This window comes from Anguilla rostrata, chromosome 14, assembly GCF_018555375.3.
Source record: "Anguilla rostrata isolate EN2019 chromosome 14, ASM1855537v3, whole genome shotgun sequence".
NCBI classification, from domain to species: Eukaryota; Metazoa; Chordata; class Actinopteri; order Anguilliformes; family Anguillidae; genus Anguilla; species Anguilla rostrata.
The window spans coordinates 15,157,391-15,170,397 of record NC_057946.1 but is presented as its reverse complement, the minus strand read 5'-3'; the positions used below and the strand labels follow the sequence as shown (position 1 = coordinate 15,170,397).

Below are 13,007 nucleotides of genomic sequence, written 5' to 3'. Positions count from 1 at the left end.
AGACCAAGGACTGTGAAGTACTCATGTCAGTCACATAGACACTTGGGGAAACAGGTTCTTTATCTTACATTCAGACAGGTATTAGTCCAACAAAACAAGCTCCATTTTGCTAAATTGTGACTGCAGATACTATGAGGGTCTGTGCAACAGTAGGATCTTCGAAGAAAATACATAAATGCTTATAGACCCATTTACTATATTCAGCCGGCTTTTTTTGTTTATGAACAGGTAATTAATTGCGTAACATCCAGAGTTATAATGTTCTTTCATTCATGTTTATTTGAATGGTTTGTTGTATGATGGTAGGCTCTGAGCGAGTTGCCACTGTCCTTGTCCTGTGAGGCGAATAGAGATTAGTTTCGGTTATACGCGTGTTCTCAGGACACGGCTGGGAGCAGGTGTGGCTCTCAGAGGCTTCTGGGTAAAAGCCTTGTCTGCTTGCAGACACCAGTCATGCTCCAGTAACAGCACATTAAGGAGCAGACAGGTATTAAGCGGTGTGGCAAGTGAGTGCCACCGCTCCTGTCTGCCAACGCACTCACGTGAGACAACAGTTCGGTTTTAGCACTTCCCTGCTCTTTTATTATAGCCGTCGGCTTTCGGTCGGAAACAACGTAACACGGGGTTTTTTTTGTTTCTTTTAACACCGTGAACTTCTTCGTCGTTTCTCCGGCGTCCGCTCGCGAAGACTCCCGGTCTCCGCTTTTTAAAACCCCAGGCTCCCTGTTGAAAACAATCAGAGGCAATCAGCGCAATCAAACAATTGACAATTATCGGCGCTGATTACCTCCGCCTGACAGTTGTGACGATGGATCCGAGAGCCGCTCCTCTCACTCTCTCTCTGCAGCCGACGCACAAACCACGCCCACCACAAGCGGGTTTCACGCATTCCCTTCATTGTCTCTGTAAAGTTGTTAAAAGAACATTTATGTGCATATTTCCACTGCACCTGTTGTCCTAGGCTCTTTGTCTGCGTACACTCACGAGGTTAGACAGTATACCTTTGGATTGCTATACTTACGTGCGGACCTGTCTCTGAGACATCCGGCTGAATGGGATGAGAAGACAGACTCACGGAATGAACTTCTGTAGTCTTACATATGTTGTAATACTGAAAAAAAACTGTACTTAATATGATTCTCTGTCAGGAATTGGGACCCAGTTTCTTTTGTTAAGTTGCGTAAGATCCCTGCATTTGTTTTGGTTGTGTTGGAAGACGTTAGCAATAAAGCATCTAAACTTCACTGAGATGCATGATGCACAGTTTTAGTTAACATAACTGTGGTGTGGGGATGGCTGGTGTAAGCAGCCACACCTGCCCTGGGTCAAGGTAATTAGACCTTGAATTAGATAATTGGCCAGGCTAATTGGACCCAGGAACAGGAGTGGCTGCACCTGTGCGTAGTGAGGTAGTCACTGCGCACAGGTTAAATCTGCCATCCCCACCCACACCAGGGAGCTTCGGTCATGACTGGGTTACATCTGCTCACTTTGGCTGTTACCATCTTGCCAAACCCTCGTGAAATAAATCTGACTGTTGGAACATCATCTCCCTGTGTCTCTGTGCTGGAGGGCCCCAAAGAAAGCCACTTCGGTGGCCTGTGGCAGGCGTGTTTGCCACAATAACATAACGATGAGAACAGGCCATTCAGCCCAACAATGCTCACCATCCTGACTAAATTAGTGCAGTTATTAAAAACAGGATAAATAGATGGTCAGTCGCTGCAATAAATAGCTTTTTGCTGTATCTCTTTCTCTCTTACCCTCTTCCTAAATGCATGCATATATCAGGAACACTGGCTGCAACCTTTTCAATTTGAGCATGTCTGTAAAGATGCCTTTCGATTTGCTGTTGATAAACCAATCATTGTGAAATGGCAAGTGCACGAGAAAAAGCATATTTGGAGCGTCCTCTGAAATTGCATGTTCTTTGGGAGCTTTATGGATTTAATGATGACAATGGTGGTGATTGGAAAAAGGTGGTAGATAAAATATCTGTGTGCAAGCATTGCTTTGCAAGTGTGCTGTGGTACACTTGCAAAGTGTAGCATTTTCTTGTCAAAATAAATGAAAATTAGATTGGCATTACCAATGGTACTTTTTTTCTTAGCTTTACCTAAAACCGAACTGGACCCATGACCAGGCATGTGCACAAATAACCACCACAATATACTGAAGCATATGCCCCCTGCCCTGAGACAGCAAAAGTGCTCTTTTGGCTGCAGCAAAATTTTTTGTAAACCACAGGTATACTTTACGATTGTATCCCCCCCCCCCAACACACACACACACCCACCTGCCCAGTAGTCTGTGATCGCCTCTCTCCCCCTACCCCCTGCACTGTGCATTAATGCACACCGCAGCCGAACAGTACCAAATGACAGCAAGTGGTGACTAGCAATGAGGTAAAATCTCTCACTGTCTGTAAACACCCAGTGAGTTATTGGAGAAGCTCATGTGGTGAGAACCCAATTGCATATTGTCTCACCACTGTGGGATCCCAGTCATAGCTGGCTTATGTTGTAGTTATAAACCATCTGTGCTATAGGGCCCATCCTGCAGTTTTGACAAACAACAATCACGTTAACTGAGCAACTTAGTTCCCACGGCCTTGAAACTTTTTTCCCTCCGAGCAAAGTAATGCCTTGGGCTTGATTGTTGTCGTTTTTTTTACATCTGTGCTTGTAACTTGTGAGTTGTTTGATAACTTGTGCCTGTGGTCTTTTCTGAATTGCCAATACTGGTGGGGGGCAGCTGAGTGAGAAGTCATGATGACAGCTTTTGGCTCATCGAAACCACATAACTTACCAGTGTGAAAATCACTGACTTCATTTATTTATTCTGAAAGGGAAGTTCTAATTGTAACCTATACATTTCTTTCCCTTGTCATACAGTGAGTCACTTGCATGTTTAATTCATTACGCATCTACTTTTGGCAGAAATAATTTATGTTGTCTGTTATTTCCTCATTGTTTCGGTCTTACGGAAATTAACTGGCAGAAATTACAACAGAAAGAAATGTCCTGTGTTATTTGGGGTTTGGCTCTTATTTCTTACAAACAAGGTGTCTCGCCTACCCACGCCCTTTTGTAAAATTAATCTCTTCTTTGAATATTGGTGATTGAAGACAGCACTTGCTTTGTTCTTTAGGGGTGGATAATTTAAGTAGGGTGTACACTCTAACACAGCGAAGTGAAACTCAGAATTATCTGCCTGTAGCAATGTCTCATTCACATAAGCAAGGTCAGGAGTGAGTTGTGAGTTGTGAAAATGCCTGAGAAATATATTTTCTATTTGGAGTAAAAGATGCCGATGTCAGGTTATTGAAATAATTAACTTTTCAGTGCTTATCAAGAAGGTTATACAACACATAACTCTAATCAAGACAACAGCTGGGATTCATCCTTAACTTTGACTAACAAGTGAAAGCAGAAACATATACTTCTTTGCAAACTCAGTTTGGCGAGATCAGCAATCACTGAAACAAACTTGCTAAACCGTATTTGGACGGAAGTGTAATGCTTGTATTTACTTGTAAGTTATGGGCATTTTAATTTTCGCCTTGGTAATATGATCTGTTTCCTGTTCATTTGTACCTCGTGAATGCAAGTATGCTGTTGGTGTAAATGTGACTTGACGCCAGTCGTTACACATTCCTCAAGTTCTTCAACGCTCACAAAAGCACAGGTGTCCAGACAGGCACCGGGTGCTCTGAAAGGAGGCAAGGCTAGCGAAACCCTGTCCAGTCATTCACAACTTACAGTTCAGTCACTTTCTGGCACTTTCATTTCTGTCATATGTCTGCAATCAACCATATTTGTCAAGGAAAGCAAAAGCCATTTTTTTTTCCTTTCCCCCCGCAGGCCAATGGAAACAGTGCTGTGACAATCTGATGAAGATTGAGGTTCCATCACCACGGAAACCCACCCTTGTGACGGCAAAGCAGGGCTCCCTTTACCATGAGATGGGTAATGGCTTACATTTAACTGCCATCCAACAATTATTCTGTATCACATTACAGTTCCATGGTAGTCCACACCGCTGTAGCAGTTCTATTGCTCAAAACAACGCTTGGCTTAGATGTGCTTTATTTAAAATAATAACTTATAATTCATATGGTGGCCTTATAGAAGGAGCAGCTGATGTGTTAAATGTGCCAAAGATATCTCTCATGCTATAATGTGGTGGTATTATACACAGTAAAATGTCCTGTGTTAATTCAACTCTTAACAGATAACATTTTGTCCCACTATGGAATGTTTACTGTGTAGGTGTTTGGGTGTATTCACCTTTATTTAGGGAGCTCAGTATTTTTTAGTATTAGTTCACACAATACAACATAATTAGGAACATTGTTATTTGGGGTTTGGCTCTTATTTCTTACAAACAAGGTGTCTCGCCTACCCACGCCCTTTTGTAAAATTAATCTCTTCTTGGAAGATTGGTGATTGAAGACAGCACTTGCTTTGTTCCTTAGGGGTGGATAATTTAAGTAAGGTGTACACTCTAACACAGCGAAGTGAAACTCAGAATTATCTGCCTGTAGCAATGTCTCATTCACATAAGCAAGGTCAGGAGTGAGTTGTGAGTTGTGAAAATGCCTGAGAAATATATTTTCTATTTGGAGTAAAAGATGCCGATGTCAGGTTATTGAAATAATTAACTTTTCAGTGCTTATCAAGAAGGTTATACAACACATAACTCTAATCAAGACAACAGCTGGGATTCATCCTTAACTTTGACTAACAGATAACATTTTGTCCCACTATGGAATGTTTACTGTGTAGGTGTTTGGGTGTATTCACCTTTATTTAGGGAGCTCAGTATTTTTTAGTATGAACATTGTGTAGTTATTATGGTAATATTTTTTGAATGGTACAGTGTCCATGGGTTATACTGACTTTCAGTAAAGAAACTACATGAAAACATTGTTATTTAAAGCCCTACTGTTATCTAGGTATGACAAAGTGCATTCCAGTTTTTTAAATGAACTATGATTAATATATCTCTCAAACAGTAAGCCTGCTCTCATTATTTCTACTTATAAATAAATATTCAGAATTCCATTGTACTCCCAATGTCCCTCAGTCTACCCCTGAGGCAGTTTCTGGAATAACAGGCAGCAAAGAACAGGAAAAACTAGTTTGCAAACAAACAGCAACTACAGACCATCAACAACAGTCTTACACAATTCCTTGCGAGGGTTATGTTAAGCATGAATGCTTAGCTTATAGCCAACACCTGCTTAGACAAGTGCCGCAGCCGAGATATACATTCTCTTCTGTTCTCAAATATGTACAGATTCAGCCAAGGGGAACAGAAATATATCAGCAGTTATGTGGGAGTTAGCTCAGCCAAACTGGTTCTAAAAGGGACATTCCATATACTGAGAAGAAAAGAAAAATAAATACTCAGGAAGGTGTTATTTCATGTTAACTACATGACCCTCTCACCCAGCAATTGGAATGTAACCCTAACATGAGTCCAAGCTTTCGGCTAAACTTCACTGGTGGTCAACCCTTTCTGTGTTTTTTGTGATTGCTTTGTAAATGTGAATGCAGAGCAACTTACTCTCTCTTCCTCCCTCTCTCTCTGTCTCATGGTGTATCTTTCTCCTGATTCCTTTTTCCTTCTCCCTTCTGTCATTTCTCTGTCCTCTCCTGAATCCTTACATTCCATCTTGGTCTAATTTATGTCATAATGAACTCTTATCTCATTGATTTCTTCCCCCTTAAATATCTAAACTTTTTTTGCATGGTTCTGTTCTCACCTAATTAATCGATTTTTTGGGGTTTTTGTAATCATTATGATGTCATTATTTGTAACATCATTACCACCTTCCCCAATCTTCTCCATACTACCATACTCCTGGCTCATGTGCACGCACACTGCCACTTCCCCTTACCCTCTTTCTCGCATGTCTCGCCAAACCCCTCCCCCCAGTCACCCCTCACCCTGCGCCATCATCTGAGGGGCTGCTGCTCCAGGATAATGCTGTGTCAGCCGAGATCCGTGCTCTGCTCTCTTCCTATTACAACGACAGGTGAAGTAACAGCAGCGCAATGCCCCCACTCAGGTCTCTCTCACCCAGCCCCCCCATCCTCTCACCAAGCTCACAGCTCTCTGTCTAACTGGACTCAAGGCCTGTAAGTTCCCCTAAGTTCCATCAACCCAACCCATGTTTTTTTTCAATTCTGGCTCTGAGATGCAGTTATCAAAGTGAAATTCTTTCATTTGCGCACTGAATCCGTTTCATTTTTACATTCTTGCCTATTACTTGAAATAGTAATAAGGCCCGTTCTAGATACTGTAACCAGTGGTTTCATGTTGAGGAGTTCTGCTAAGAGTATCTTTTGGAGGTCCTGATTTGGGTGTTGCTTTTTTTTTTCCTATGATACATAATGTAGATATTTGCGAATTGCAGTTCTTGCACTTGCTGTCTTTGATCTTTGCATTTTTCCACATTGTGAGTCACTGGATGAAATCATCTACTAAATGCTAGTAAAAAATGTTCTCAGTAAGTGTGTCAAGCCACCATGTCTGCTCCAAAAGAATCATGGCATGAACCTCATTTTCTTTTTGTACAGTACAAAAAGACTTTGAAGGTATGGTTTATTTGACTACTCTGTAAGCTTTTGATAAGGACTTCTTTTTTATTAGGAATCCACACTGAACTGGGTCCCCTTACCAAAACAGGATCACATAAAAACACTTCAATGTACAAGGCATGCTTTGAACATTTTACTCTGCAGGACACTATGCACCTGACAGAGTACCTCAGCCATTGAGAGCTGACAGATTTAACTGCCATCTACACCACTGATGATCTTTAAGAGCTTTGTTAAACAGACTGGGTGCTGTACACAAAGTATACCATTGACACAGGCCACAATAGATCAGACTGATAGACCTTCCAGGTAATGTCCAAATAACAAATTAGCCAACAAACTCAGTTACTTTATTCAAGAATTCCAATCATCCCTGAATGATTGATTGCGTCACAAACACTGTAGTCCTTGTTAGTTCACAAAATCCCTGAGATGAACCTGATCAAGGCGCTCGCAACTGTTGCACAACAGAGAGGCCAGGAGAGGGTCAAAGCCAAAAGTGCTGTAGCCCTTGCGTGGAAAGGCAGGCATTTTGTGAGTGCACCCTTGTTTTGGCTCTGGTCCAGCACAAACAATGAATCTTGGGTGAAAATGCAGACTTTTAACTTTGATTCCAGGGCATTTGCATCCATATTGGATGATCCATGTAGGAATTACAGCTCTTTTTATATATAGTCCCCCCATTGTAGGGGAGCAAAAGTAATTGTACAATTGACTGCTCGGCTGTTTCTTGACCGGCTGTGTGCCATTGTATCATTCGTTCATGCACAATAAGCTAACAAAATGTCTACATTTGGAGTTAAGTATTCTCCATGTTATCAAAGAGAGCAAGCGATGAGATGCTATTGGAGGGCTGTTTTGAAAGCTACAGTCATTTATTAGTCATTCCTTTTTCCTTGCCCTTTGGGTTTTATTATATTTGAATCTTCCTCAGGAGTTTATGCTTGTGGTTGCCCGGCACATCCACCCCTACATCTATTCGGGCGTGGACCACATCTCGCTCTCCGTAATGACTAACCGTAATAACGATTCTGCTGTGAAGTATTGCGCAATTTTGCTTATCAGCTCATGGACACTTCCTCAAACGGTGCTGTTCTGTTTAGTTGCTTGTGAAATCTTCCAGTGAACTGTGCCCGCTCTGCACTGCTTTTCGTTAGCGGTCGCACGAGGGAGATGGCACCTGCTTGGCTCAGGCCGGCTCTTATGCCCTGCCACAGCCTCTTGGCATAGCAGTCTGCTTTCTTTGCATGGCCTTGCCTCCTTCTCAGCCCTGTGCTGCACCTTTATGAGATTGACACTTATGTGCTACCCTCTGTCCTCAGGGAAAGAAAAGTCACTTCACAGGTTTGCTTGCTTGTAAAGAGAGAGCAACATATGGAACTTGAAAATGATCAGTTCTCAAACAAATCAATGCATTTGATTCAACTTACTCCCCCCCCCCCCCCTTACTAGGCCAGAAAACTGCATGAATGCACCTGAGATTACTACTTTTACACCTGTAAATATCTTAATGTTAATTGTAAAAATGAAAATGGGAATTTAGTGGCATGTCATTTTACAGAGCTTGAGGCAAATTGCCTTCTGTACAAAGATTTTAGGTGAGCCCGTTGCTGAAAGGCATTGCAAGGTGTAAAGGTATGGTGCGTTAGACAAAAGCTCTTGACTTTAATCTTTGAATGAGATGCAGTTCAGGAACTTTTTTCCAACACCTTTACTGTTTTCCAATTATTTGTTGTATTTCTTGATGTATTTGTTAAAATGTGAAACAAAAAATAGGAACTTGCTCATGAATATGCAAATAATCTGCTGGAACACCACTATTGGTGGGGTGGAATGGTTGTGGTGAATAATCTTGCCCTGTGTTGACACGTTGCAGACCAGAATGATATGTTATTGTTTTTGCATATCTTCCAAGTATCCAAACTACTGAAGACCGAGGCCACATTCTATGTGGTTAGGATTCTATGTTGTTCAGTGTCACGTTGCTGGTTATCCTCTCAGCGCAGTGCAGAAGTGTCATTGTCATGCTTAATAATGCCAGCTTCTCCCCTTCTTCCAGTTATTGATACCACCGATGACCTTGAAGCAGTAACGGACATGTGGCAGAGGCACATGCAAGAGTTTGAGTTGTGCAGCCATCTTGGGACTTCCCCTCATTGGATGTCCTTGTTTGAGGAGGTCCCGAGTTGCAGAGCAGCCGGTCAGAGTCCCCAGCCCCGCTGCCGCGCCCCCCGGAGCCCACGCCCCAGCCCGCGGTCCGACAGCGATAGCCCCGAGCCCTGCTCCTGCCGCAGCTGGCCAGAAGCCCTGCCCCCTTGGCGCCCCCGCACCCTCTCCCTGGACACTAAACTGGGCAGCCCGCAGGGCAGCGGATACGGAGGCCTGCAGTGCCGATGTCAAGCCCCGCCCTCCAACTCCAACCCTTCCTGCCAACCCCCACAGCAGGGCCTGTCCTCCACCTCCACCTCCACCTGCAGCAACAGCTCCACCGATGGTAGCACCGCCTCCGATTCGGACTCCGCCCCCTTTCCACGCTCCACCCTGGGCAGCCGCAGCCTTGGGGGCCTACAAGCCAAGCTGGCCCCATGCACATGGCTGCAGACTCAGGTGTAGTGCTCCTACTAAATCTGCATCAGAGGGTTCGGCATGCCAGCAAACCTCAGTCTCACCCCACTGCTCCCTCTGAGTCTCAGGTTATTTGCTCTTTGTGCTCTGGCTTTGTTGCAGAGCCTAGGCAGTCATGTCAGCATGTAAGGCAATAATAGTTTTTATTGGGTATTTTAAATTACTGTGACACCCGCATTACTCCAATTACTCTGGCACCTCAAACACAAAGAAGACTTGAGTGGCCTTTGATGATGAAGAGGGAAAAAAAAAACAAATGGCAAATTACAAGGCAATAAACCTTTCAGCAAGGATGTAGTTTACAGTAATTTTATAATCTGACTCCTGATATCCACTCTTTTCTGGGTACCTGGCTGTCATGAGTCTCCCAGTGGAGAGGAAGGGTGGCTACAGTAGTAGTGCTCTACAGTCACCCACTTGGCTTTTCACAGAGTGCATTAAGTATGCACAAGAAGAGGGCCTACTCATTTATAACTGCTGATGTGCACAAGAAGAGGGCCTACTCAGCGGTCTTCAAGGTGACCAAGACCTCCACTTTCTGTCAGCTGAGTGGAATGTTGATTGAGACATATGGTGTGTAACAGTAAAAAGGATAAGGTAGAGACCATCAGTTGAATTCAGACCAAAGATGGGAAAATGTGTGTGTTTTTTTTTTTTTTTTTAATTAAATCAATAGCTGGAAAAGCTGGTAAATTAATTATTGAATGCACCATTATTGGAGTTTAAATTAATGGAATAATGCAATATATACTCATCAGTGGTAACGTTCTCAACATGGATGGCAGTTGGTTTACTAAAAGAGTGTTGCACTGAGCAGAAAATGTGTGGAGCCTGTTGAAAAGTGGAGTGCAGTCAGTGACTGTCTATCCAGGACCCAGTTATTTTGGGAGTTAGGTCACATTTCTTTTTAAAAGTGTGCCTAAACTATGATAATCTCCCGTATGCAAACATCACCCTGTACCCCTCATTTCCTGTAGCCTACCTTCTGCCTTCTGTCAACTGCCAGCTTGCCTATGTATTGAGTTTGCACTATGCAGAAAAAAAAAACCCAGCAGTGACATTTGGCCAACAGGGAAGTATTTTTCAGGCTAGTATTTATTTATTTAAATTATTTATTAGCTTACCAGATATCCTTATCCAGGACAATTGAAAAATGTTACCAAATACTCATATTATCCATGTGAAAAAGTACTTGCCCCTTAAAGGGTCATTTTTTTTTAGCTGTAAAAAATTTTCTTTTCTTTTTTTTTTCTACTTTATAATGAAACATTTTAATCCATACCGTTATTTCAACATTTCTAAAATAATATCATTTTATCAGGAAAAAAATGGTAAAAATAAACATCTTGGTCCTGCCCTCTAATGAAAAATGCTTTCTGCATTCCCCTCTGGCCCTGCCCCAATCATGATATCTGAGTACCTCTTTGGATATAGGCCAACTACTACGTCATATAGATGTCAGTCAAGATATCCTGTCGGAAAATTGTTGCCACCCACAAATTCGTCCGTTTACTTTTTAAAATAATGGAACACTGCCGGCACCTGTTTGGCTAGATTTGTTTTGGCCCAATGCTTTTCAAACCGGAGAAACATGGCAGCCTGTTCATAAACTCTCATATTCTACCTAAACAGTCCACTGAAATATGTTTCTGAAAACAATTGAAGCAAGAAATAGGCCATGTAATTGCTGAATCTTGGTTCATATTTAACCTGCAATGCCTTGTTTGACAGTTTGATCCAAGTTTCATGAGCCTATGCTGTACAAATAATTTGCAAATAGAATACTATATGAAAATTAGTTTGACACACCTACTCCACCCACGCAAGGAGGCATTTTTCAGAATTGTGTAGTAGGCGGGGCCAGGCTGAATCAGTGAGTGCAATTACTCTTTAAGCTTAATAACTGGTTTCACCACCTTTAGCAGCAACATCTGCAACTAAACACTTCCTTTGATATCAGTCTTTCATATCGCTGTGGAGGAATTTTCACCCATTCTACTTTGCAGAACTGCTTTAATTCAGAGAATTGGTTTTTGGGGATGAACTGCTCATTCCAGGTCCTGCCATAGCATCTCTGTTCGGCTTAAGTCAGGACTTTTACTGGGCCACTCCAAAACGTTAATTTATGCTGTTCTAATTGTGAAATGCCGTATTTGCGTTATGCCAGACATAATGGGACCCGTGTTGCCAAAGAGTTCCACTTTTGACTCATCTATCCATAGACCATTATCCCAAAAGGCTTTGTGATCATTCAAGTGCCCGTTTGCAAATGTGAGATGAGCAGTGATGTTTCTCCTGGTTTAGCAGTGCTTTCCGCCTTGCTACTTTCCCATGAAAACCATTCAGACATGGCACACATGAAATAATGGGGAAATCAGGAAGGGGGCAAATACTTTTTCACAGCACTGTATCTTACGTGATTTCATATTAGCCTGTTTGTACGCCTGGGAGTTTGCTGGCACTTGTTTAGTATTAGAACCATGTTCAACAGTCTAACAGCAGTGTTGTGTCTGGGATTCAAACATGAATATTTCTAGTTTCAGTTCCATGACTAATCTGTCACACAGTACCTCCAGGGGAAATTTCTTTGATTTTTATATTGTAATGAAGGGCTTTACATTTACTGTGTGCAGTACATTTTATGTAACATGCTACGAAAGTAATTGTATGACACAATATATCGTCCAATCCCATGAGAGTACTTTTTAAAATTTTCAAAAATCTTTCCTTTTATGAGCATGCTCATTCAGACCATTTAGCACTGTTTTATGCAGGCTTCCTCTCAGGTCCTGAACAACAATCCCATTGTCCTACCGTCTTATTTAACAAGCAGATTCAACTGTGTTTCCTAAGGATTTTATTGAGCCGTGCTAAGTTAATATATCATGAATGTTAGAAAAGAGGCATTTGTTAATGTAAAGTTTTGTAATTTAACTTCATCTAATGCTTTTTAGAGATTAAAACATTTTTACATAATTGGATTTTTATTTAAATACTGACATGATGTCAGGCAAGTTTACCAGACTAATATAGGGCAATGACCATTGAGATTGATAGCACTAAAAGTTAATCTTTTGATGTGAGCATTTTGTCCACATGCTGTTTGCATGGGTCAGTGATTAAGGGAGATTGAAAAGTGTAACAGTTGTTATTAAACTAAAGTTTTAAAATGATAAATAATGTATGATTTATGACTGTATTTTGAATGCTTCTGGTGTGCCTTTTTTCCACACTGTACTCTTTCTGGTAATTAAGCACACATTCATTATCATGTAAGTATTACCTCACCGTTCAGGTTAAAAAGGTCTTCAAAATGAATGATGAGTTGATTTATTAATAAATTGTTATTATAAAAAGTTATTATAATTTGAACTCACACCTACATTTAGTCCCTTTGATATGCCAAGCAAATGCCTGACTAAAATTACTATGGATTTTGTTCACTGGATTGTTGCCATAAAAAGGAGACTGGCTTTATCACGATTTGTGTCATCTGTGGATTTCCAAAAAGCATAGAATGTGAGGACACCCCAAGCTTTTTTGCCACCCACATAACATAACAAAATAAGGAACCATTTAAAATAAAACAGTTCATAGAGCTAGAACCATGAGTTTAAACACTTTCAAACAGTATATTGTGTGTCCAGACAGACTGAAAATGTCTCAGTAAAAAAACAGAATAAATGCAAATAAACCCAAATACGGGCCGGTGCAATTTTAGGGGTTGAACCTGTATGCCTGTATGACACTAGTTCAACTTTCATATTAAGTCCT

General features: G+C 41.5%; 1 protein-coding gene across 7 annotated transcripts in view; it reads left to right on the top strand.

Moving 5' to 3' along the window:
* LOC135238903 (rhotekin-like) overlaps window positions 1-12,710 on the top strand; it is a 45,197-nt gene extending 32,487 nt beyond the window's left edge. For 4 of the 7 annotated variants that reach the window (XM_064307062.1, XM_064307063.1, XM_064307064.1 and 1 more), the window contains exons 11-12: window positions 3,864-3,968; window positions 8,668-12,710. In XM_064307062.1, coding sequence (XP_064163132.1) covers window positions 3,864-3,968; window positions 8,668-9,221 — 659 coding nt within the window. In that variant the 3' untranslated portion in view covers window positions 9,222-12,710. Of the gene's footprint in view, window positions 1-3,863; window positions 3,969-5,943; window positions 6,044-6,076; window positions 6,147-8,667 lie in introns of all 7 variants that reach the window. The other 3 variants (XM_064307066.1, XM_064307068.1, XM_064307067.1) reach the window with 2 other exon arrangements.
* The last annotated feature ends 297 nt before the right edge of the window (window positions 12,711-13,007 follow it).